Below are 27,545 nucleotides of genomic sequence, written 5' to 3' on the forward strand. Positions count from 1 at the left end.
GACTCTTGCCGAAATGAATTTATCAGGTAAGTTCTTACATAAATTTTGTTTTCCTGCTCCTTTGGGGTTGGATTTGTCTTTCAGGAGTTACATCGATTTTCCTTTGCACCTGTACAGGAGGTGGTTTTTAATCGTATTAAAGGACCTATTTAGTCTGTTGTGGTGTTTCCACGTGTTATAGTTCAGGTGTTACAACTATTACAATATGTTTTCCTTCTTGGGTTCTCCCTTCTAATAGGACTATCCATTGTCCAAATGGAATGATGTTCTCTTTTTTTGAGGAATCTTACCTTGAAGTTTCTGTCAGACTTTATCAGAACGTTCTGCTTTTTCCTTTAGGTCTGGGGAGTGCAAGGTTTGGAAGCTGATTAACTTCCTCCTTGTTGGTGGAGTTGTATGTTTAGCTGGCTTTAGGAGACAGCGGAACACGAGCCTCCTCAGAGGTCTATGACTCCGTTTGAGTACAGTGACATCTTGGGGGGTCTCTGACATGAGTTCCTATGGTTATTATTGTTGGACAGCTAGTTGGTCCTCGTAACATCCTTACATTCTTTTCTTTAAGTTTTGCCTCTATGGAAGCCTTTGGGAGTTTTTTTTTTTTGCAGTCTGTGTTCCCCTCAGATTGGGCCGCCTTTTATTTGTCCCTCCCATTAGCATTTAGTATCTGTAGCTTGGGTATACTTTTCCAACAAGTAGTGAATGTAGACGTGGACGCTCCCTGTATTTAGAAGGAAAACATAAATTATGACTTAACAGATAATTTTCTTTCCTTCGATACAGGGAGAGTCCACAGCTCCCGTCCGTGTTTAAATTGTTTTTCTTCTGGCACCTTTTTCACCCTGATATTTCTCCTACTGTTCCTTTTTCCCTCAGCAGAATGACTGGGGGATGGAGGAAGTGGGGGAGGTTTTTAAGCCTTTGGCTGAGGTGTATTTGCCTCTTCCTGGTGGCCAGGTTCTGTATTCCCACAAGTAATGAATGCAGCTGTGGACTCTCCCTGTATTAAAGGAAAGAAAATGATCTGGTAAGTCATAATTTATGTTTTTTTATATAAACCTCAGGGACCTCTACACTTTGTTTTATTTCCTTTCTCTCCTTTTTCTTTGGTCATATGACTGGGGATTGTTGGAAGGGAAGTGACATATAACAGCTTGGCTGTGGTGCTCTTTGCCTCCTCCTGTTGGCCAGGAGTGATATTCCCAACAGTAATTGCTGATTCCGTGGACTCGCCGTTTCTAGAAAGAAATACATTTTCAGGTAAGCATACATTTTGTTTTTATGCATACCTGATTTATTAATTTTTCATGGTGGTGAGAGTCCACGAGACCCTCCTGAAGCCGACGGACCTAATTTACCCTGCTTTGTTCTTCCTGCTCTTCTTTTCTCTTGTTAAGTGTATCCAGTCCACGGATCATCCATTACTTATGGGATATTCTCCTTCCCAACAGGAAGTTGCAAGAGGATCACCCACAGCAGAGCTGCTATATAGCTCCTCCCCTAACTGTCATATCCAGTCATTCTCTTGCAAGCCTCAACCAAGATGGAGGTCGTAAGAGGAGTGTGGTGTTTTATACTTAGTTTATTCTTCAATCAAAAGTTTGTTATTTTTAAATGGTGCCGGAGTGTACTGTTTATCTCAGGCAGTATTTAGAAGAAGAATCTGCCTGCGTTTTCTATGATCTTAGCAGAAGTAACTAAGATCCATGGCTGTTCTCACATATTCTGAGGAGTGAGGTAACTTCAGAGAGGGAATGGCGTGCAGGTTTTCCTGCAATAAGGTATGTGCAGTTAATATTTTTCTAGGGATGGAATTTGCTAGAAAATGCTGCTTATACCGGATTAATGTAAGTAAAGCCTTAAATGCAGTGATAGCTACTGGTATCAGGCTTATTAATAGAGATGCATACTCTTATACAAATGTAATATAAAACGTTTGCTGGCATGTTAATCGTTTTTATATATGTTTGGTGACAAAACTTATTGGGGCCTAGTTTTTTTCCACATGGCTGGTTTGAATTCTGCCTAGAGACAGTTTCCTGAAGCTTTCCACTGTTGCAATATGAGTGGGAAGGGCCTATTTTAGTGCTTTTCTGTGCAACTAAAAATACTGACAGAGACATTCAGCTTCCCTCTGCATGATACAGGACATCTCTGAAGGACTCAAAAGGCTTCAAAGTCGTGTTTGAGGAGGGTAACAATCACAGTAGACTGTGGCAGTTGTTGTGACTGTGTTTAAAAAACGTTTTTGTCATTTATTATTCTGTTTTTGTTATTAAGGGGTTAATCATCCATTTGCAAGTGGGTGCAATGCTCTGCTGACTTGTTACATACACTGTAAAAATTTTGTTAGTGTAACTGCCTTTTCTCCAACATAGGTGTGTCCGGTCCACGGCGTCATCCTTACTTGTGGGATATTCTCTTCCCCAACAGGAAATGGCAAAGAGCCCAGCAAAGCTGGTCACATGATCCCTCCTAGGCTCCGCCTACCCCAGTCATTCTCTTTGCCGTTGTACAGGCAACATCTCCACGGAGATGGCTTAGAGTTTTTTAGTGTTTAACTGTAGTTTTTATTATTCAATCAAGAGTTTGTTATTTTAAAATAGTGCTGGTATGTACTATTTACTCAGAAACAGAAAAGAGATGAAGATTTCTCCAACATAGGTGTGTCCGGTCCACGGCGTCATCCTTACTTGTGGGATATTCTCTTCCCCAACAGGAAATGGCAAAGAGCCCAGCAAAGCTGGTCACATGATCCCTCCTAGGCTCCGCCTACCCCAGTCATTCTCTTTGCCGTTGTACAGGCAACATCTCCACGGAGATGGCTTAGAGTTTTTTAGTGTTTAACTGTAGTTTTTATTATTCAATCAAGAGTTTGTTATTTTGAAATAGTGCTGGTATGTACTATTTACTCAGAAACAGAAAAGAGATGAAGATTTCTGTTTGTATGAGGAAAATGATTTTAGCAACCGTCACTAAAATCCATGGCTGTTCCACACAGGACTGTTGAGAGCAATTAACTTCAGTTGGGGGAACAGTGAGCAGTCTCTTGCTGCTTGAGGTATGACACATTCTAACAAGACGATGTAATGCTGGAAGCTGTCATTTTCCCTCTGGGATCCGGTAAGCCATGTTTATTACGATTGTAAATAAGGGCTTCAAAAAGGGCTTATTAAGACTGTAGACTTTTTTTGGGCTAAATCGATTGATTATTAACACATATTTAGCCTTGAGGAATCATTTTATCTGGGTATTTTGATATAATAATATCGGCAGGCACTGTTTTAGACACCTTATTCTTTAGGGGCTTTCCCAAAGCATAGGCAGAGCCTCATTTTCGCGCCGGTGTTGCGCACTTGTTTTTGAGAGGCATGGCATGCAGTCGCATGTGAGAGGAGCTCTGATACTTAGAAAAGACTTTCTGAAGGCGTCATTTGGTATCGTATTCCCCTTGGGGCTTGGTTGGGTCTCAGCAAAGCAGATACCAGGGACTGTAAAGGGGTTAAAGTTCAAAACGGCTCCGGTTCCGTTATTTTAAGGGTTAAAGCTTCCAAATTTGGTGTGCAATACTTTTAAGGCTTTAAGACACTGTGGTGAAAATTTGGTAAATTTTGAACAATTCCTTCATGTTTTTTCGCATTTGCAGTAATAAAGTGTGTTCAGTTTAAAATTTAAAGTGACAGTAACGGTTTTATTTTAAACGTTTTTTGTACTTGTTATCAAGTTTATGCCTGTTTAACATGTCTGAACTACCAGATAGACTGTGTTCTGAATGTGGGGAAGCCAGAATTCCTATTCATTTAAATAAATGTGATTTATGTGACAATGACAATGATGCCCAAGATGATTCCTCAAGTGAGGGGAGTAAGCATGGTACTGCATCATTCCCTCCTTCGTCTACACGAGTCTTGCCCACTCAGGAGGCCCCTAGTACATCTAGCGCGCCAATACTCCTTACTATGCAACAATTAACGGCTGTAATGGATAATTCTGTCAAAAACATTTTAGCCAAAATGAACACTTATCAGCGTAAGCGCGACTGCTCTGTTTTAGATACTGAAGAGCATGACGACGCTGATATTAATATTTCTGAAGGGCCCCTAACTCAGTCTGATGGGGCCAGGGAGGTTTTGTCTGAGGGAGAAATTACTGATTCAGGGAACATTTCTCAACAAGCTGAACCTGATGTGATTGCATTTAAATTTAAGTTGGAACATCTCCGCATTCTGCTTAAGGAGGTATTATCCACTCTGGATGATTGTGACAAGTTGGTCATCCCAGAGAAACTATGTAAAATGGACAAGTTCCTAGAGGTGCCGGGGCTCCCAGAAGCTTTTCCTATACCCAAGCGGGTGGCGGACATTGTTAATAAAGAATGGGAAAGGCCCGGTATTCCTTTCGTCCCTCCCCCCATATTTAAAAAATTGTTTCCTATGGTCGACCCCAGAAAGGACTTATGGCAGACAGTCCCCAAGGTCGAGGGAGCGGTTTCCACTTTAAACAAACGCACCACTATACCCATAGAGGATAGTTGTGCTTTCAAAGATCCTATGGATAAAAAATTAGAAGGTTTGCTTAAAAAGATGTTTGTTCAGCAGGGTTACCTTCTACAACCAATTTCATGCATTGTCCCTGTCGCTACAGCCGCATGTTTCTGGTTCGATGAGCTGATAAAGGCGGTCGACAGTGATTCTCCTCCTTATGAGGAGATTATGGACAGAATCAATGCTCTCAAATTGGCTAATTCTTTCACCCTAGACGCCACTTTGCAATTGGCTAGGTTAGCGGCTAAGAATTCTGGGTTTGCTATTGTGGCGCGCAGAGCGCTTTGGTTGAAATCTTGGTCGGCTGATGCGTCTTCCAAGAACAAGCTACTTAACATTCCTTTCAAGGGGAAAACACTGTTTGGCCCTGACTTGAAAGAGATTATCTCGGATATCACTGGGGGTAAGGGCCACGCCCTTCCTCAGGATCGGCCTTTCAAGGCAAAAAATAAACCTAATTTTCGTCCCTTTCGTAGAAACGGACCAGCCCAAAGTGCTACGTCCTCTAAGCAAGAGGGTAATACTTCTCAAGCCAAGCCAGCTTGGAGACCAATGCAAGGCTGGAACAAGGGAAAGCAGGCCAAGAAACCTGCCACTGCTACCAAGACAGCATGAAATGTTGGCCCCCGATCCGGGACCGGATCTGGTGGGGGGCAGACTCTCTCTCTTCGCTCAGGCTTGGGCAAGAGATGTTCTGGATCCTTGGGCGCTAGAAATAGTCTCCCAAGGTTATCTTCTGGAATTCAAGGGACTTCCCCCAAGGGGGAGGTTCCACAGGTCTCAGTTGTCTTCAGACCACATAAAAAGACAGGCATTCTTACATTGTGTAGAAGACCTGTTAAAAATGGGAGTGATTCATCCCGTTCCATTAAGAGAACAAGGGATGGGGTTCTACTCCAATCTGTTTATAGTTCCCAAAAAAGAGGGAACGTTCAGACCAATCTTAGATCTCAAGATCTTAAACAAGTTTCTCAAGGTTCCATCGTTCAAGATGGAAACCATTCGAACTATTCTTCCTTCCATCCAGGAAGGTCAATTCATGACCACGGTGGATTTAAAGGATGCGTATCTACATATTCCTATCCACAAGGAACATCATCGGTTCCTGAGGTTCGCATTCCTGGACAAACATTACCAGTTCGTGGCGCTTCCTTTCGGATTAGCCACTGCTCCAAGGATTTTCACAAAGGTACTAGGGTCCCTTCTAGCTGTGCTAAGACCAAGGGGCATTGCTGTAGTACCTTACTTGGACGACATTCTGATTCAAGCGTCGTCCCTTCCTCAAGCAAAGGCTCACACGGACATTGTCCTGGCCTTTCTCAGATCTCACGGATGGAAAGTGAACGTGGAAAAGCGTTCTCTATCTCCGTCAACAAGGGTTCCCTTCTTGGGAACAATAATAGACTCCTTAGAAATGAGGATTTTTCTGACAGAGGCCAGAAAAACAAAACTTCTAGACTCTTGTCGGATACTCCATTCCGTTCCTCTTCCTTCCATAGCTCAGTGCATGGAAGTGATCGGGTTGATGGTAGCGGCAATGGACATAGTTCCTTTTGCACGCATTCATCTAAGACCATTACAACTGTGCATGCTCAGTCAGTGGAATGGGGACTATACAGACTTGTCTCCGAAGATACAAGTAAATCAGAGGACCAGAGACTCACTCCGTTGGTGGCTGTCCCTGGACAACCTGTCACGAGGGATGACATTCCGCAGACCAGAGTGGGTCATTGTCACGACCGACGCCAGTCTGATGGGCTGGGGCGCGGTCTGGGGATCCCTGAAAGCTCAGGGTCTTTGGTCTCGGGAAGAATCTCTTCTACCGATAAATATTCTGGAACTGAGAGCGATATTCAATGCTCTCAAGGCTTGGCCTCAGCTAGCGAGGGCCAAGTTCATACGGTTTCAATCAGACAACATGACAACTGTTGCGTACATCAACCATCAGGGGGGAACAAGGAGTTCCCTAGCGATGGAAGAAGTGACCAAAATCATTCTATGGGCGGAGTCTCACTCCTGCCACCTGTCTGCTATCCACATCCCAGGAGTGGAAAATTGGGAAGCGGATTTTCTGAGTCGTCAGACATTGCATCCGGGGGAGTGGGAACTCCATCCGGAAATCTTTGCCCAAGTCACTCAGCTGTGGGGCATTCCAGACATGGATCTGATGGCCTCTCGTCAGAACTTCAAAGTTCCTTGCTACGGGTCCAGATCCAGGGATCCCAAGGCGGCTCTAGTGGATGCACTAGTAGCACCTTGGACCTTCAAACTAGCTTATGTGTTCCCGCCGTTTCCTCTCATCCCCAGGCTGGTAGCCAGGATCAATCAGGAGAGGGCGTCGGTGATCTTGATAGCTCCTGCGTGGCCACGCAGGACTTGGTACGCAGATCTGGTGAATATGTCATCGGCTCCTCCTTGGATGCTACCTTTGAGACGAGACCTTCTTGTTCAGGGTCCGTTCGAACATCCGAATCTGGTTTCACTCCAGCTGACTGCTTGGAGATTGAACGCTTGATCTTATCGAAGCGAGGATTCTCAGATTCTGTTATCGATACTCTTGTTCAGGCCAGAAAGCCTGTAACTAGAAAGATTTACCACAAAATTTGGAAAAAATATATCTGTTGGTGTGAATCTAAAGGATTCCCTTGGGACAAGGTTAAGATTCCTAGGATTCTATCCTTCCTTCAAGAAGGATTGGAAAAAGGATTATCTGCAAGTTCCCTGAAGGGACAGATTTCTGCTTTGTCTGTGTTACTTCACAAAAAGCTGGCCGCTGTGCCAGATGTTCAAGCCTTTGTTCAGGCTCTGGTTAGAATTAAGCCTGTTTACAAACCTTTGACTCCTCCTTGGAGTCTCAATTTAGTTCTTTCAGTTCTTCAGGGGGTTCCGTTTGAACCCTTGCATTCCGTTGATATTAAGTTATTATCTTGGAAAGTTTTGTTTTTAGTTGCAATTTCTTCTGCTAGAAGAGTTTCAGAATTATCTGCTCTGCAGTGTTCTCCTCCTTATCTGGTGTTCCATGCAGATAAGGTGGTTTTACGTACTAAACCTGGTTTTCTTCCAAAAGTTGTTTCTAACAAAAACATTAACCAGGAGATTATCGTACCTTCTCTGTGTCCGAAACCAGTTTCAAAGAAGGAACGTTTGTTGCACAATTTGGATGTTGTTCGCGCTCTAAAATTCTATTTAGATGCTACAAAGGATTTTAGACAAACATCTTCCTTGTTTGTTGTTTATTCTGGTAAAAGGAGAGGTCAAAAAGCAACTTCTACCTCTCTCTCTTTTTGGATTAAAAGCATCATCAGATTGGCTTACGAGACTGCCGGACGGCAGCCTCCCGAAAGAATCACAGCTCATTCCACTAGGGCTGTGGCTTCCACATGGGCCTTCAAGAACGAGGCTTCTGTTGATCAGATATGTAGGGCAGCGACTTGGTCTTCACTGCACACTTTTACCAAATTTTACAAGTTTGATACTTTTGCTTCTTCTGAGGCTATTTTTGGGAGAAAGGTTTTGCAAGCCGTGGTGCCTTCCATTTAGGTGACCTGATTTGCTCCCTCCCTTCATCCGTGTCCTAAAGCTTTGGTATTGGTTCCCACAAGTAAGGATGACGCCGTGGACCGGACACACCTATGTTGGAGAAAACAGAATTTATGTTTACCTGATAAATTACTTTCTCCAACGGTGTGTCCGGTCCACGGCCCGCCCTGGTTTTTTTAATCAGGTCTGATAATTTATTTTCTTTAACTACAGTCACCACGGTACCATATGGTTTCTCCTATGCAAATATTCCTCCTTAACGTCGGTCGAATGACTGGGGTAGGCGGAGCCTAGGAGGGATCATGTGACCAGCTTTGCTGGGCTCTTTGCCATTTCCTGTTGGGGAAGAGAATATCCCACAAGTAAGGATGACGCCGTGGACCGGACACACCGTTGGAGAAAGTAATTTATCAGGTAAACATAAATTCTGTTTTCTGTTTGTATGAGGAAAATGATTTTAGCAACCGTTACTAAAATCCATGGCTGTTCCACACAGGACTGTTGAGAGGAATTAACTTCAGTTGGGGGAACAGTGAGCAGTCTCTTGCTGCTTGAGGTATGACACATTCTAACAAGACGATGTAATGCTGGAAGCTGTCATTTTCCCTATGGGATCCGGTAAGCCATGTTTCTTAAGATAGTAAATAAGGGCTTCACAAGGGATTATTAAGACTGTAGTCTTTTTCTGGGCTAAATCGATTCATTATTAACACATATTTAGCCTTGAGGAATCATTTAATCTGGGTATTTTGATAAGATTATATCGGCAGGCACTGTTTTAGACACCTTATTCTTAGGGGCTTTCCCAAATCATAGGCAGAGCCTCATTTTCGCGCCGGTGTTGCGCACTTGTTTTTGAGAGGCATGACATGCAGTCGCATGTGTGAGGAGCTCTGATACATAGAAAAGACTTTCTGAAGGCGTCATTTGGTATCGTATTCCCCTTTGGGCTTGGTTGGGTCTCAGCAAAGCAGATACCAGGGACTGTAAAGGGGTTAAAGTTAAAAACGGCTCCGGTTCCGTTATTTTAAGGGATGTTTGTTCAGCAGGGTTACCTTCTTCAACCAATTTCATGCATTGTCCCTGTCGCTACAGCCGCGTGTTTCTGGTTCGATGAGCTGGTAAAGGCGGTCGATAGTGATTCTCCTCCTTATGAGGAGATTATGGACAGAATCAATGCTCTCAAATTGGCTAATTCTTTCACCCTAGACGCCACTTTGCAATTGGCTAGGTTAGCGGCTAAGAATTCTGGGTTTGCTATTGTGGCGCGCAGAGCGCTTTGGTTGAAATCTTGGTCAGCTGATGCGTCTTCCAAGAACAAGCTACTTAACATTCCTTTCAAGGGGAAAACGTTGTTTGGCCCTGACTTGAAAGAGATTATCTCTGATATCACTGGGGGTAAGGGCCACGCCCTTCCTCAGGATCGGCCTTTCAAGGCCAAAAATAAACCTAATTTTCGTCCCTTTCGTAGAAACGGACCAGCCCAAAGTGCTACGTCCTCTAAGCAAGAGGGTAATACTTCTCAAGCCAAGCCAGCTTGGAGACCAATGCAAGGCTGGAACAAGGGAAAGCAGGCCAAGAAACCTGCCACTGCTACCAAGACAGCATGAAATGTTGGCCCCCGATCCGGGACCGGATCTGGTGGGGGGCAGACTCTCTCTCTTCGCTCAGGCTTGGGCAAGAGATGTTCTGGATCCTTGGGCGCTAGAAATAGTCTCCCAAGGTTATCTTCTGGAATTCAAGGGGCTTCCCCCAAGGGGGAGGTTCCACAGGTCTCAGTTGTCTTCAGACCACATAAAAAGACAGGCATTCTTACGTTGTGTAGAAGACCTGTTAAAAATGGGAGTGATTCATCCTGTTCCATTAGGAGAACAAGGGATGGGGTTCTACTCCAATCTGTTCATAGTTCCCAAAAAAGAGGGAACGTTCAGACCAATCTTAGATCTCAAGATCTTAAACAAGTTTCTCAAGGTTCCATCGTTCAAAATGGAGACCATTCGAACAATTCTTCCTTCCATCCAGGAAGGTCAATTCATGACCACGGTGGATTTAAAGGATGCGTATCTACATATTCCTATCCACAAGGAACATCATCGGTTCCTAAGGTTCGCATTCCTGGACAAGCATTACCAGTTCGTGGCGCTTCCTTTCGGATTAGCCACTGCTCCAAGGATTTTCACAAAGGTACTAGGGTCCCTTCTAGCTGTGCTAAGACCAAGGGGCATTGCTGTAGTACCTTACTTGGACGACATTCTGATTCAAGCGTCGTCCCTTCCTCAAGCAAAGGCTCACACGGACATCGTCCTGGCCTTTCTCAGATCTCACGGATGGAAAGTGAACGTGGAAAAGAGTTCTCTATCTCCGTCAACAAGGGTTCCCTTCTTGGGAACAATAATAGACTCCTTAGAAATGAGGATTTTTCTGACAGAGGCCAGAAAAACAAAACTTCTAGACTCTTGTCGGATACTTCATTCCGTTCCTCTTCCTTCCATAGCGCAGTGCATGGAAGTGATAGGTTTGATGGTAGCGGCAATGGACATAGTTCCTTTTGCGCGCATTCATCTAAGACCATTACGACTGTGCATGCTCAGTCAGTGGAATGGGGACTATACAAACTTGTCTCCGAGGATACAAGTAAATCAGAGGACCAGAGACTCACTCCGTTGGTGGCTGTCCCTGGACAACCTGTCACAAGGGATGACCTTCCGCAGACCAGAGTGGGTCATTGTCACGACCGACGCCAGTCTGATGGGCTGGGGCGCGGTCTGGGGATCCCTGAAAGCTCAGGGTCTTTGGTCTCGGGAAGAATCTCTTCTACCGATAAATATTCTGGAACTGAGAGCGATATTCAATGCTCTCAAGGCTTGGCCTCAGCTAGCGAGGGCCAAGTTCATACGGTTTCAATCAGACAACATGACAACTGTTGCGTACATCAACCATCAGGGGGGAACAAGGAGTTCCCTGGCGATGGAAGAAGTGACCAAAATCATTCTATGGGCGGAGTCTCACTCCTGCCACCTGTCTGCTATCCACATCCCAGGAGTGGAAAATTGGGAAGCGGATTTTCTGAGTCGTCAGACATTGCATCCGGGGGAGTGGGAACTCCATCCGGAAATCTTTGCCCAAGTCACTCAACTCTGGGGCATTCCAGACATGGATCTGATGGCCTCTCGTCAGAACTTCAAAGTTCCTTGCTACGGGTCCAGATCCAGGGATCCCAAGGCGGCTCTAGTGGATGCACTAGTAGCACCTTGGACCTTCAAACTAGCTTATGTATTCCCGCCGTTTCCTCTCATCCCCAGGCTGGTAGCCAGGATCAATCAGGAAAGGGCGTCGGTGATCTTGATAGCTCCTGCGTGGCCACGCAGGACTTGGTATGCAGATCTAGTGAATATGTCATCGGCTCCACCATGGAAGCTACCTTTGAGACGAGACCTTCTTGTTCAAGGTCCGTTCGAACATCCGAATCTGGTCTCACTCCAGCTGACTGCTTGGAGATTGAACGCTTGATCTTATCGAAGCGAGGGTTCTCAGATTCTGTTATCGATACTCTTGTTCAGGCCAGAAAGCCTGTAACTAGAAAGATTTACCACAAAATTTGGAAAAAATATATCTGTTGGTGTGAATCTAAAGGATTCCCTTGGGACAAGGTTAAGATTCCTAAGATTCTATCCTTCCTTCGAGAAGGATTGGAAAAAGGATTATCTGCAAGTTCCCTGAAGGGACAGATTTCTGCCTTGTCTGTGTTACTTCACAAAAGGCTGGCAGCTGTGCCAGATGTTCAAGCCTTTGTTCAGGCTCTGGTTAGAATCAAGCCTGTTTACAAACCTTTGACTCCTCCTTGGAGTCTCAACTTAGTTCTTTCAGTTCTTCAGGGGGTTCCGTTTGAACCCTTACATTCCGTTGATATTAAGTTATTATCTTGGAAAGTTTTGTTTTTGGTTGCAATTTCTTCTGCTAGAAGAGTTTCAGAATTATCTGCTCTGCAGTGTTCTCCTCCTTATCTGGTGTTCCATGCAGATAAGGTGGTTTTACGTACTAAACCTGGTTTTCTTCCAAAAGTTGTTTCTAACAAAAACATTAACCAGGAGATTATCGTACCTTCTCTGTGTCCGAAACCAGTTTCGAAGAAGGAACGTTTGTTGCACAATTTGGATGTTGTTCACGTTCTAAAATTCTATTTAGATGCTACAAAGGATTTTAGACAAACATCTTCCTTGTTTGTTGTTTATTCCGGTAAAAGGAGAGGTCAAAAAGCAACTTCTACCTCTCTCTCTTTTTGGATTAAAAGCATCATCAGATTGGCTTACGAGACTGCCGGACGGCAGCCTCCCGAAAGAATCACAGCTCATTCCACTAGGGCTGTGGCTTCCACATGGGCCTTCAAGAACGAGGCTTCTGTTGATCAGATATGTAGGGCAGCGACTTGGTCTTCACTGCACACTTTTACCAAATTTTACAAGTTTGATACTTTTGCTTCTTCTGAGGCTATTTTTGGGAGAAAGGTTTTGCAAGCCGTGGTGCCTTCCATCTAGGTGACCTGATTTGCTCCCTCCCATCATCCGTGTCCTAAAGCTTTGGTATTGGTTCCCACAAGTAAGGATGACGCCGTGGACCGGACACACCTATGTTGGAGAAAACAGAATTTATGTTTACCTGATAAATTACTTTCTCCAACGGTGTGTCCGGTCCACGGCCCGCCCTGGTTTTTTAATCAGGTCTGATAATTTATTTTCTTTAACTACAGTCACCACGGTATCATATGGTTTCTCCTATGCAAATATTCCTCCTTAACGTCGGTCGAATGACTGGGGTAGGCGGAGCCTAGGAGGGATCATGTGACCAGCTTTGCTGGGCTCTTTGCCATTTCCTGTTGGGGAAGAGAATATCCCACAAGTAAGGATGACGCCGTGGACCGGACACACCGTTGGAGAAAGTAATTTATCAGGTAAACATAAATTCTGTTTTTTCACTGTTATTTCAAATTTTGTCAAAATTTGTTTCTCTTAAAGGCACAGTAACGTTTTTTATATTGCTTGTTAACTTGCTTTAGTGTTTTCCAAGCTTGCTAGTCTCATTGCTAGTCTGTACAAACATGTCTGAAACAGAGGATACTTGTTCATGATGTTTAAAAGCCATGGTGGAGCCCCATAGGAGAATGTGTACTAAATGTATTGATTTCACCTTAAACAGTAAAGATCAGTCTTTATCTATAAAAGAATTGTCACCAGAGGGGTCTGTCGAGGGGGAAGTTATGCCGACTAACTCTCCCCACGTGTCGGACACTTCGCCTCCCGCTCAAGGGACGCACGCTAATATGGCGCCAAGTACATCAGGGACGCCCATAGCGATTACTTTGCAGGACATGGCTGCAATCATGAATAATACCCTGTCAGAGGTATTATCCAGATTGCCTGAATTGAGAGGCAAGCGCGATAGCTCTGGGGTTAGACGAGATACAGAGCGCGTAGATGCTGTAAGAGCCATGTCTGATACTGCGTCACAATATACAGAACCTGAGGACGGAGAGCTTCAGTCTGTGGGTGGCGCCTCTGATTCGGGGAGACCTGATTCAGAGATTTCTAATTTTAAATTTATGCTTGAGAACCTCCGTGTATTGCTTGGGGAGGTATTAGCTGCTCTGAATGACTGTGACACAATTGCAGTGCCAGAGAAATTGTGTAGGCTGGATAAATACTATGCAGTGCCGGTGAGTACTGATGTTTTTCCAATACCTAAAAGGCTTACAGCAATTATTAGTAAGGAGTGGGATTGGCCCGGTGTGCCCTTTTCCCCACCTCCTATGTTTAGAAAAATGTTTCCAATAGATGCCACTACACAGGTCTTATGGCAGACTGTCCCTAAGGTGGAGGGAGCAGTTTCTACTTTAGCAAAGCGTACCACTATCCCGGTTGAGGACAGTTGTGCTTTTTCAGATCCAATGGATAAAAAATTAGAGGGTTACCTTAAGAAAATGTTTATTCAACAAGGTTTTATTTTACAGCCCCTTGCATGCATTGCGCCTGTCACTGCTGCGGCGGCATTCTGGTTTGAGGCCCTGGAAGAGGCCATCCATACAGCTCCATTGACTGAAATTGTTTACAAGCTTAGAACTCTTAAGCTAGCTAACTCATTTGTTTCTGATGCCATTGTTCATTTGACTAAACTAACGGCTAAGAATTCCGGATTTGCCATCCAGGCGCGTAGGGCGCTATGGCGCAAATCCTGGTCAGCTGATGTGACTTCAAAGTCTAAATTACTCAACATTCCTTTCAAGGGGCAGACCTTATTCGGGCCTGGTTTAAAAGAAATTATTGCTGACATTACTGGAGGTAAGGGTCATACCCTTCCTCAGGACAGGGCCAAATCAAAGGCCAAACAGTCTAATTTTCGTGCCTTTTGAAATTCCAAGGCAGGTGCAGCATCAACTTCCTCCGCTTCAAGACAAGAGGGAACTTTTGCTCAATCTAAGCAGGCCTGGAAACCTAACCAGTCCTGGAACAAAGGCAAGCATGCCAGAAAGCCTGCTGCTGCCTCTAAGACAGCATGACGGAACGGCCCCCTATCCGGCGACGGATCTAGTAGGGGGCAGACTTTTTCTCTTCACCCAGGCGTGGGCAAGAGATGTTCAGGATCCCTGGGCGTTGGAGATCATATCTCAGGGATATCTTCTGGACTTCAAAGCTTCCCCTCCACAAGGGAGATTTCATCTTTCAAGGTTATCTGCAAATCAGATAAAGAAAGAGGCATTCCTACGCTGTGTGCAAGACCTCCTAGTAATGGGAGTGATCCATCCAGTTCCGCGGACGGAACAAGGACAGGGTTTTTATTCAAATCTGTTTGTGGTTCCCAAAAAAGAGGGAACCTTCAGACCAATTTTGTATCTAAAGATCTTAAACAAATTCCTCAGAGTTCCATCATTCAAAATGGAAACTATTCGGACCATCCTACCCATGATCCAAGAGGGTCAGTACATGACCACAGTGGACTTAAAGGATGCCTACCTTCACATACCGATTCACAAAGATCATCATCGGTTCCTAAGGTTTGCCTTTCTAGACAGGCATTACCAATTTGTAGCTCTTCCCTTCGGGTTGGCTACAGCCCCGAGAATCTTTACGAAGGTTCTGGGCTCACTTCTGGCTGTTCTAAGACCGCGAGGCATAGCGGTGGCTCCGTATCTAGACGACATCCTGATACAGGCGTCAAGCTTTCAAATTGCCAAGTCTCATACAGAGATAGTTCTGGCATTTCTTTGATCGCACTGGTGGAAAGTGAACGAGGAAAAGAGTTCTCTATCCCCACTCACAAGAGTCTCCTTCTTAGGGACTCTTATAGATTCTGTAGAGATGAAAATTTACCTGACGGAGTCTAGGTTATCAAAGCTTCTAAATGCTTGCCGTATTCTTCATTCCATTCCGCGCCCTTCGGTGGCTCAGTGTATGGAGGTGATCGGCTTAATGGTAGCGGCAATGGACATAGTGCCATTTGCGCGCCTACATCTCAGACCGCTGCAATTATGCATGCTAAGTCAGTGGAATGGGGATTACACAGATTTGTCCCCTCTGCTAAATCTGGATCAAGAGACCAGAGATTCTCTTCTCTGGTGGTTGTCTCGGGTCCACCTGTCCGAGGGTATGACCTTTCGCAGGCCAGATTGGACAATTGTAACAACAGATGCCAGCCTTCTTGGTTGGAGTGCAGTCTGGAACTCCCTGAAGGCACAGGGATCGTGGACTCAGGAGGAGAAACTCCTTCCGATAAATATTTTGGAGTTAAGAGCAATATTCAATGCTCTTCTGGCTTGGCCTCAGTTAGCAACACTGAGGTTCATCAGATTTCAATCGGACAATATCACGACTGAGGCTTACATCAACCATCAAGGAGGAACCAGGAGTTCCCTAGCGATGTTAGAAGTCTCAAAAATAATTCGCTGGGCAGAGACTCACTCTTGCCACCTGTCAGCAATCCATATCCCAGGCGTGGAGAACTGGGAGGCGGATTTTCTAAGTCGTCAGACTTTTCACCCGGGGGAGTGGGAACTCCATCCGGAGGTGTTTGCTCAATTGATTCATCGTTGGGGCAAACCAGAGTTGGATCTCATGGCGTCTCGCCAGAATGCCAAGCTTCCTTGTTACGGATCCAGGTCCAGGGACCCAGAAGCGACGCTGATAGATGCTCTAGCAGCGCCTTGGTTCTTCAACCTGGCTTATGTGTTTCCACCGTTTCCTCTGCTCCCTCGACTGATTGCCAAAATCAAACAGGAGAGAGCATCGGTGATTCTAGTAGCGCCTGCGTGGCCACGCAGGACCTGGTATGCAGACCTAGTGGACATGTCATCCTTTCCACCATGGACTCGGCCTCTAAGACAGGACCTTCTAATACAAGGTCCTTTCAATCATCCAAATCTAATTTCTCTGAGACTGACTGCATGGAGATTGAACGCTTGATTCTATCAAAGCGTGGCTTCTCCGAGTCAGTCATTGATACCTTAATACAGGCACGAAAGCCTGTTACCAGGAAAATCTATGGCGTACATATCTTTACTGGTGTGAATCTAAGAATTACTCATGGAGTAAGGTTAGGATTCCTAGGATATTGTCCTTTCTCCAAGAGGGTTTGGACAAAGGATTATCAGCTAGTTCCTTAAAGGGACAGATTTCTGCTCTGTCTATTCTTTTTCACAAGCGTCTGGCAGAAGTTCTAGACGTCCAGGCATTTTGTCAGGCTTTGGTTAGAATTAAGCCTGTGTTTAAACCTGTTGCTCCCCCATGGAGCTTAAACTTGGTTCTTAAAGTTCTTCAAGGAGTTCCGTTTGAACCCCTTCATTCCATTGATATTAAGCTTTTATCTTGGAAAGTTCTGTTTTTGATGGCTATTTCCTCGGCTCGGAGAGTCTCTGAGCTATCTGCCTTACAATGTGATTCTCCTTATCTGATTTTTCATGCAGATAAGGTAGTTCTGCGTACTAAACCTGGGTTTTTACCTAAGGTGCTTTCTAACAAGAATATCAATCAAGAGATTGTTGTTCCATCATTGTGTCCTAATCCTTCTTCAAAGAAGGAACGTCTTTTACATAATCTGGACGTAGTCCGTACCTTGAAGTTTTACTTACAAGCTACTAAAGATTTTCGTCAAACATCTTCCCTGTTTGTCGTTTATTCTGGACAGAGGAGAGGTCAAAAAGCTTCGGCAACCTCTCTTTCCTTTTGGCTTCGGAGTATTATACGCCTAGCCTATGAGACTGCTGGACAGCAGCCCCCTGAAAGAATTACAGCTCATTCTACTAGAGCTGTGGCTTCTACCTGGGCCTTTAAAAATGAGGCCTCTGTTGAACAGATTTGCAAGGCCGCGACTTGGTCTTCGCTTCACACTTTTTCCAAATTTTCCAATTTTGATACTTTTGCTTCTTCGGAGGCTGTTTTTGGGAGAAAGGTTCTTCAGGCAGTGGTTCCTTCCGCTTAATCCTGCCTTGTCCCTCCCATCATCCGTGTACTTTAGCTTTGGTATTGGTATCCCATAAGTAATGGATGATCCGTGGACTGGATACACTTAACAAGAGAAAACATAATTTATGCTTACCTGATAAATTTATTTCTCTTGTAGTGTATCCAGTCCACGGCCCGCCCTGTCCTTTTAAGGCAGGTCTAAATTTTAATTAAACTACAGTCACCACTGCACCCTATGGTTTCTCCTTTGTTTGTTTTCGGTCGAATGACTGGATATGACAGTTAGGGGAGGAGCTATATAGCAGCTCTGCTGTGGGTGATCCTCTTGCAACTTCCTGTTGGGAAGGAGAATATCCCATAAGTAATAGATGATCCGTGGACTGGATACACTACAAGAGAAATAAATTTATCAGGTAAGCATAAATTATGTTTTTTCCTTTCTTGGCTATACGCTAGACTGAGGGGAATCAGGAGGTGGGAGGGATTAATGCTATTGTTATTTTTGGGTAATTTTTGCCTGCCTCCGAGTGGAGAGGCGCTTCATAATATGTCAAGACTCGTGGACTCTTACCACCATGAATTACATTAATTTATCAGGTAAGCCTACATTTTGTTTTTATGAAATTCTATATAGGATGCTTTTCTGTTCAGCATTAGGATTATATATTTTATACCTTATTATTATTTTCATAAATTGCAGGATGGTGACAAAAATAATTAAATATGTCTTCTGGGTTTCAATTAACGATTATAGATTTTTACAAATAAATGCATTTAAAAATGCTGTGTTTTAAATACAACATTTAAAAATATATTATTTTTCTAACAATTATTCATACATACATACATAGTACATACATGCATGCATGGTTTTATAATTTTGCTGCTTCTGACTTGTTTTAGGGTTGGTCAGAGAGGAGGTGGACTTTCAGCAACTATTGCAAGAAGTGAGCATGAGATTTCTGAAATTATTGATGGTCTTTCTGAACAAGAGGTAAGGTCACTATAGTATCTGGTAAAGTTTTGTTTCTGTCAGTATAGCACAGCCCTTCTTAAACTTTTTCCACTCGCGACCCCATTTCATGCAATACATTTTTACGTGACCCCGGGTATATAAAATAGGTATACAAAGTGGATCATTGGGAACAAATTAAAGAGGAGAATATTTTTTTTTAGTAAACTTGCCCTTTAAGTATAGAAACTTTTAATATAGATATAGATTTCAATTGCTGATATAAAGGTAAATTATCTATTTGAAAACAATTTACTATACTCTAGCAGGTAAAGTTGATTATTGGGAACAAATTAAAGGGGAGAACATTTTAAGTTAAACTGTCCCTTTAATTTATTCTAGGGTAAAGTAGTGGTAATGGCTAGGACCCTATATATTTCTTAAAAAACACTATCTAATCATAAAAAAATAATAAAAAAGACCTACCACAGCCTGAAGAATGTGTTTTTTTTCTTTTCTTTATTTCATAGAAAGAGAGCCCTAATTAACTAAACTCACTACTAAAAGGTAAACCAGTATATTACCTTTATTAATTGTTTCCTGCACCTATCAGGTTCAAGAAACAATTATGGGACTTTCTTCTTACCTTACACTTAAACTAGAGATTACTTAATCTTTACTGTCATATCTTTTAACGTTTCAAACTAACAAATGGAAGGACACCCTTTGGGGAGTGTATCTATATCTATCTATATCTATCTATATCTATCTATATCTATCTATATCTATCTATATCTATCTATATCTATCTATATCTATCTATATCTGTCTATATCTGTCTATATCTGTCTATATCTGTCTATATCTGTCTATATCTGTCTATATCTGTCTATATCTATCTATATATCTATCTATCTATCTATCCTATCTATCTATCTATCTATCTATCTATCTATATATATATATATATATATATATATATATATATTTATATATCTGACCCACACATAAATGTATATACATGTCTGTGTGAGAATGTGTGTATGAGACATGTCAACAAATAACAATTGTTCTGTATTGTGAAAATATTATCTCCCAGTGGCAGCTAAGAGTTAAAATACGGCTAGAAAGTTTCACCTATGAAGTTACAGGCAGAATTTATGGTCTGCAAAGCTCTGTGACCCTAGTCAGCAGGAGGGGGTCTTATCTTGTCAGGGACAGAAGCAAGGAAGGCAGACAGTGTAAATATTCATCAACAACAATAATTCACTGCACTCACACTGACAAGTCCTCTCCTCTGTTACCTCACTTCCTGTGACGGTTGCTGACAGGCTGTAAATAACGCACAGGAGAGAGGAAAACCGTGTAATGCTGTGTCACCAGCAAGGCTGTCGGATGCTCTTGTTGACAGCTTTGGGGGCAGCCAGCCTATGTAGAGGGTGGGAGGGGAGGGAAGTTACCTTTGTCGGGGAGCTGCAGACTGAAGTTAGCCTTTGATGCGCAGAGCTAAAGGTGCAGGTGCACAACAACAGCACTTAGGATGATGCTGTCCGGACCGGGATCAGGCAGTCTCTGAACCTCTGACAGCACTCTGTCAGCACAATCAGTCATCATACTGACAGTGTGTACAGGTGCGGGAAAAAGGAAATAACTTCCTCCCGTGTGAACTGCTTGTCTGCCTCCCAATTAAGTTAGCGTGTGCTTGCTCTGCACTGCATTATATATTATATATATTATATATTATATATTCCTTATTTCCGCCTATGTAGGTCTTTTATGTGTGCTAAATATTTTTTTAAGCGTACTTAACGCGTTAACTTTTCGTGGCTTTTTTAGTTTGCTCACCGTGCGTGCTCCAGTAGACTCACCATTCAACGTAGAAGTGTCAAGTTTTTTGTTTTAGCACGCCTCAATTTCTTTCATGTAATTAGCAAGAGTCCATGAGCTAGTGACGTATGGGATATACATTCCTACCAGGAGGGGCAAAGTTTCCCAAACCTCAAAATGCCTATAAATACACCCCTCACCACACCCACAATTCAGTTTTACAAACTTTGCCTCCGATGGAGGTGGTGAAGTAAGTTTGTGCTAGATTCTACGTTGATATGCGCTCCGCAGCAAGTTGGGGCCCGGTTTTCCTCTCAGCGTGCAGTGAATGTCAGAGGGATGTGAGGAGTATTGCCTATTTGAATGCAGTGATCTCCTTCTAAGGGGTCTATTTCATAGGTTCTCTGTTATCGGTCATAGAGATTCATCTCTTACCTCCCTTTTCAGATCGACGATATACTCTTATATATACCATTACCTCTACTGATTCTCGTTTCAGTACTGGTTTGGCTATCTACTATATGTAGATGAGTGTCCTGGGGTAAGTAAGTCTTATTTTTTGTGACACTCCTAGCTATGGTTGGGCACTTTGTTTATAAAGTTCTAAATATATGTATTCAAACATTTATTTGCCTTGACTCAGAATGTTCAACTTTCCTTATTTTTCAGACAGTCAGTTTCATATTTGGGATAATGCATTTTAATTTAACATTTTTTCTTACCTTAAAATTTGACTTTTTCCCTGTGGGCTGTTAGGCTCGCGGGGGCTGAAAATGCTTCATTTTATTGCGTCATTCTTGGCGCGGACTTTTTTTGGCGCAAAAATTCTATTTCCGTTTCCGGCGTCATACGTGTCGCCGGAAGTTGCGTCATTTTTTGACGTTATTTTGCGCCAAAAATGTCGGCGTTCCGGATGTGGCGTCATTTTTGGCGCGAAAAAATATGGGCGTCACTCTTGTCTCCACATTATTTAAGTTTCATTTTTTATTGCTTCTGGTTGCTAGAAGCTTGTTCTTTGGCATTTTTCCCATTCCTGAAACTGTCATTTAAGGAATTTGATCAATTTTGCTTTATATATATGTTGTTTTTTCTCTTACATATTGCAAGATGTCTCACGTTGCATCTGAGTCAGAAGATACTACAGGAAAATCGCTGTCAAGTGCTGACTCTACCAAAGCTAAGTGTATCTGCTGTAAACTTTTGGTAGCTATTCCTCCAGCTGTTGTTTGTATTGATTGTCATGACAAACTTGTTAAAGCAGATAATATTTCCTTTAGTAAAGTACCATTGCCTGTTGCAGTTCCTTCAACATCTAAGGTGCAGAATGTTCCTGATAATATAAGAGATTTTGTTTCTGAATCCATAAAGAAGGCTATGTCTGTTATTTCTCCTTCTAGTAAACATAAAAAATCTTTTAAAACTTCTCTCCCTACAGATGAATTTTTAACTGAACATCATCATTCTGATTCTGATGATTCCTCTGGTTCAGAGGATTCTGTCTCAGAGGTTGATGCTGATAAATCTTCATATTTATTTAAAATGGAATTTATTCGTTCTTTACTTAAAGAAGTCCTAATTGCTTTAGAAATAGAGGATTCTGGTCCTCTTGATACTAAATCTAAACGTTTAAATAAGGTTTTTAAAACTCCTGTAGTTATTCCAGAAGTTTTTCCTGTCCCTGATGCTATTTCTGCAGTAATTTCCAAAGAATGGGATAATTTGGGTAATTCATTTACTCCTTCTAAACGTTTTAAGCAATTATATCCTGTGCCGCCTGACAGATTAGAATTTTGGGTCAAGATCCCTAAAGTTGATGGGGCTATTTCTACCCTTGCTAAACGTACTACTATTCCTACGTCAGATGGTACTTCGTTTAAGGATCCTCTAGATAGGAAAATGGAGTCCTTTCTAAGAAAAGCTTATCTGTGTTCAGGTAATCTTCTTAGACCTGCTATATCTTTGGCTGATGTTGCTGCAGCTTCAACTTTTTGGTTGGAAACTTTAGCGCAACAAGTAACACATCGTGATTCTCATGATATTATTATTCTTCTTCAACATGCTAATAATTTTATCTGTGATGCCATTTTTGATATTATCAGAGTTGATGTCAGGTTTATGTCTCTAGCTATTTTAGCTAGAAGAGCTTTATGGCTTAAAACTTGGAATGCTGATATGGCTTCTAAATCAACTTTACTTTCCATTTCTTTCCAGGGTAACAAATTATTTGGTTCTCAGTTGGATTCCATTATTTCAACTGTTACTGGTGGGAAAGGAACTTTTTTACCACAGGATAAAAAATCTAAAGGTAAAAACAGGGCTAATAATCGTTTTCGTTCTTTTCGTTTCAACAAAGAACAAAAGCCTGATCCTTCATCCTCAGGAGCAGTTTCAGTTTGGAGACCATCTCCAGTCTGGAATAAATCCAAGCCAGCTAGAAAGGCAAAGCCTGCTTCTAAGTCCACATGAAGGTGCGGCCCTCATTCCAGCTCAGCTGGTAGGGGGCAGGTTACGTTTTTTCAAGGAAATTTGGGTCAATTCTGTTCACAATCTTTGGATTCAGAGCATTGTTTCAGAAGGGTACAGAATTGGTTTCAAGTTGAGACCTCCTGCAAAGAGATTTTTTCTTTCCCGTGTCCCAGTAAATCCAGTAAAAGCTCAAGCATTTCTGAAATGTGTTTCAGATCTAGAGTTGACTGGAGTAATTATGCCAGTTCCAGTTTCGGAACAGGGGATGGGGTTTTATTCAAATCTCTTCATTGTACCAAAGAAGGAGAATTCCTTCAGACCAGTTCTGGATCTAAAAATATTGAATCGTTATGTAAGGATACCAACGTTCAAGATGGTAACTGTAAGGACTATCTTACCTTTTGTTCAGCAAGGGAATTATATGTCCACAATAGATTTACAGGATGCATATCTGCATATTCCGATTCATCCAGATCACTATCAGTTTCTGAGATTCTCTTTCCTAGACAAGCATTACCAGTTTGTGGCTCTGCCGTTTGGCCTAGCTACAGCTCCAAGAATTTTTACAAAGGTTCTCGGTGCCCTGCTGTCTGTAATCAGAGAACAGGGTATTGTGGTATTTCCTTATTTGGACGATATCTTGGTACTTGCTCAGTCTTTACATTTAGCAGAATCTCATACGAATCGACTTGTGTTGTTTCTTCAAGATCATGGTTGGAGGATCAATTTACCAAAAAGTTCTTTGATTCCTCAGACAAAGGTAACCTTTCTGGGTTTCCAGATGGATTCAGTGTCCATGACTCTGTCTTTAACAGACAAGAGACGTTTAAAATTGATTACAGCTTGTCGAAACCTTCAGTCACAATCATTCCCTTCGGTAGCCTTATGCATGGAAATTCTAGGTCTTATGACTGCTGCATCGGACGCGATCCCCTTTGCTCGTTTTCACATGCGACCTCTTCAGCTCTGTATGCTGAAGCAATGGTGCAAGGATTACACGAAGATATCTCAATTAATATCTTTAAAACCGATTGTTCGACACTCTCTAACATGGTGGACAGATCACCATCGTTTAATTCAGGGGGCTTCTTTTGTGCTTCCGACCTGGACTGTAATTTCAACAGATGCAAGTCTCACAGGTTGGGGAGCTGTGTGGGGATCTCTGACGGCACAAGGAGTTTGGGAATCTCAGGAGGTGAGATTACCGATCAATATTTTGGAACTCCGTGCAATTTTCAGAGCTCTTCAGTTTTGGCCTCTGCTGAAGAGAGAATCGTTCATTTGTTTTCAGACAGACAATGTCACGACTGTGGCATACATCAATCATCAAGGAGGGACTCACAGTCCTCTGGCTATGAAAGAATTATCTCGAATTTTGGTTTGGGCGGAATCCAGCTCCTGTCTAATCTCTGCGGTTCATATTCCAGGTGTAGACAATTGGGAAGCGGATTATCTCAGTCGCCAAACGTTGCATCCGGGCGAATGGTCTCTTCACCCAGAGGTATTTCTTCAGATTGTTCAAATGTGGGAACTTCCAGAAATAGATCTGATGGCGTCCCATCTAAACAAGAAACTTCCCAGGTATCTGTCCAGATCCCGGGATCCTCAGGCGGAGGCAGTGGATGCATTATCACTTCCCTGGAAGTATCATCCTGCCTATATCTTTCCGCCTCTAGTTCTTCTTCCAAGAGTAATCTCCAAGATTCTGAAGGAATGCTCGTTTGTTCTGCTGGTAGCTCCGGCATGGCCTCACAGGTTTTGGTATGCGGATCTTGTCCGGATGGCCTCTTGCCAACCGTGGACTCTTCCGTTAAGACCAGACCTTCTGTCACAAGGTCCTTTTTTCCATCAGGATCTGAAATCCTTAAATTTAAAGGTATGGAGATTGAACGCTTGATTCTTGGTCAAAGAGGTTTCTCTGACTCTGTGATTAATACTATGTTACAGGCTCGTAAATCTGTATCTCGAGAGATATATTATAGAGTCTGGAAGACTTATATTTCTTGGTGTCTTTCTCATCATTTTTCCTGGCATTCTTTTAGAATACCGAGAATTTTACAGTTCCTTCAGGATGGTTTAGATAAGGGTTTGTCCGCAAGTTCTTTGAAAGGACAAATCTCTGCTCTTTCTGTTCTTTTTCACAGAAAGATTGCTATTCTTCCTGATATTCATTGTTTTGTACAAGCTTTGGTTTGTATAAAACCTGTCATTAAGTCAATTTCTCCTCCTTGGAGTTTGAATTTGGTTCTGGGAGCTCTTCAAGCTCCTCCGTTTGAACCTATGCATTCATTGGACATTAAATTACTTTCTTGGAAAGTTTTGTTCCTTTTGGCCATCTCTTCTGCCAGAAGAGTTTCTGAATTATCTGCTCTTTCTTGTGAGTCTCCTTTTCTGATTTTTCATCAGGATAAGGCGGTGTTGCGAACTTCTTTTGAATTTTTACCTAAAGTTGTGAATTCCAACAACATTAGTAGAGAAATTGTGGTTCCTTCATTATGTCCTAATCCTAAGAATTCTAAGGAGAAATCGTTGCATTCTTTAGATGTTGTTAGAGCTTTGAAATATTATGTTGAAGCTACGAAATCTTTTCGTAAGACTTCTAGTCTATTTGTTATCTTTTCCGGTTCTAGAAAAGGCCAGAAAGCTTCTGCCATTTCTTTGGCATCTTGGTTGAAATCTTTAATTCATCTTGCCTATGTTGAGTCGGGTAAAACTCCGCCTCAGAGAATTACAGCTCATTCTACTAGGTCAGTTTCTACTTCCTGGGCGTTTAGGAATGAAGCTTCGGTTGACCAGATCTGCAAAGCAGCTACTTGGTCCTCTTTGCATACTTTTACTAAATTCTACCATTTTGATGTATTTTCTTCTTCTGAAGCAGTCTTTGGTAGAAAAGTACTTCAGGCAGCGGTTTCAGTTTGAATCTTCTGCTTATGTTTTTCGTTAAACTTTATTTTGGGTGTGGATTTTTCAGCAGGAATTGGCTGTCTTTATTTTATCCCTCCCTCTCTAGTGACTCTTGTGTGGAAAGATCCACTTCTTGGGTAGTCATTATCCCATACGTCACTAGCTCATGGACTCTTGCTAATTACATGAAAGAAAACATAATTTATGTAAGAACTTACCTGATAAATTCATTTCTTTCATATTAGCAAGAGTCCATGAGGCCCGCCCTTTTTTTGTGGTGGTTATGATTTTGTATAAAGCACAATTATTCCAATTCCTTATTTTATATGCTTTCGCACTTTTTTTCTTATCACCCCACTTCTTGGCTATTCGTTAAACTGAATTGTGGGTGTGGTGAGGGGTGTATTTATAGGCATTTTGAGGTTTGGGAAACTTTGCCCCTCCTGGTAGGAATGTATATCCCATACGTCACTAGCTCATGGACTCTTGCTAATATGAAAGAAATGAATTTATCAGGTAAGTTCTTACATAAATTATGTTTTTCTGTTAAGCTTGTGCACGCACCTGTAGTCGTGCTATTTGACGTACAGAATTTTTTTTTTATAGCCTGCTTTGGATTTTTGGAAATTTAGTCTCTGTGCGTCTATGGTCAGCTGCAGTCAGGATTAGCGCTCATCTGATGCTATGGATATTTAACTCTCCTGGAGTATGCTTTTGTTTCTGGTGAGGGGGTAAGATTTTATTACATACACTTTTAAGGTAAGGTGTTTGGATCTGGGTTAGATGAAATAATTTCTACGGTGATTAGGGGTTATGGAGCTTTTCCCCCCTGGATAGAAAGTCTAAGGATAAATCTAGGGCTTATCTGTTTTTGTTCTTTTTTTTTTTTTTTTAAATCTAAGAACCAGAAATCCTCCTCTTCATTTTAGAATCGGGGTTCTTTCTTGTCAGTATATAGCCGGGTTATAACACTATTTATTTATTGTTATTCTTTAAAACAAACCCCCAATTAAAATGTATATACGAAACAATTAAAATTAATATTTCATTCCTAAATTCTTTATATTAGTTAAAGTTATAAACACATTGAATTATATTTTTAGAAAACTAGATTATGAATCCGATGATACACACTTATGCTGTTACAATATTCTATACAAAGATCATAAAAATATACCTTTACAATTTACCTTATCCATAATGAATTTCATTAAAATACCACAATATGGACCACTAACTTTCACAGTGCCTAGTTAAACAATATAACAATATACTTTAACAGCCAATTTCTATGCCAAGTTATCTGAGATGAAATAAATTCTTATTTATCTACAATAAGGCAAATTCTAAAATATATTTATATAGTTGTAAAGTTAAATTACTTGGCAAACAAAAGACTAGTTTTAAACTACACAGGACTATGAAACACAAGCTTAAAATACTAATTGTGCCCTTTTAAATTTACAAGCTGTAATCTAACTATAGCCTTTGATTTAAAATATTAAATATACTTAACAGTTTGTTATACTTACCCAAATAAATCAATGTTTCAGCTTCCAGGGTTCCTATGATAAATACAATTTCACCGAATAATTTAAGAGGTAATTTTTGCAAGATGGATAAAAATTAGTCCCAGATTGCTTTATAATAGACTGGATCCGAAGGCAACAGTTTGTCAGTCAAAATTCAGAGTCCCTTTTTTTTCTCTTGTCTGAGGTTATAACACGTGATATAACCCCACCCTTTTTATTCTATTCATCAGTGAAATTGGGATGATAGGCACTTAGGAAGCTTGTCCCTGATGGGTTATATGGGAGAAGCCTCCCTGATTGGCTACTGGGAAATTTAATTTTCCACAGCCTAATG

General features: G+C 42.1%; 1 protein-coding gene across 6 annotated transcripts in view; it reads left to right on the plus strand.

Moving 5' to 3' along the window:
* Nucleotides 1-27,545, plus strand: part of NCOR1 (nuclear receptor corepressor 1) — a 1,077,134-nt gene that overhangs the window by 238,508 nt on the left and 811,081 nt on the right. For all 6 annotated transcript variants that reach the window (XM_053706113.1, XM_053706112.1, XM_053706115.1 and 3 more), the window contains one exon: nt 18,434-18,524. In XM_053706113.1, coding sequence (XP_053562088.1) covers nt 18,434-18,524 — 91 coding nt within the window. The remainder of the gene's footprint in view (nt 1-18,433; nt 18,525-27,545) is intronic.

The sequence above is a fragment of the Bombina bombina genome, chromosome 3 (assembly GCF_027579735.1).
Source record: "Bombina bombina isolate aBomBom1 chromosome 3, aBomBom1.pri, whole genome shotgun sequence".
In the NCBI taxonomy this organism is placed as follows: Eukaryota; Metazoa; Chordata; class Amphibia; order Anura; family Bombinatoridae; genus Bombina; species Bombina bombina.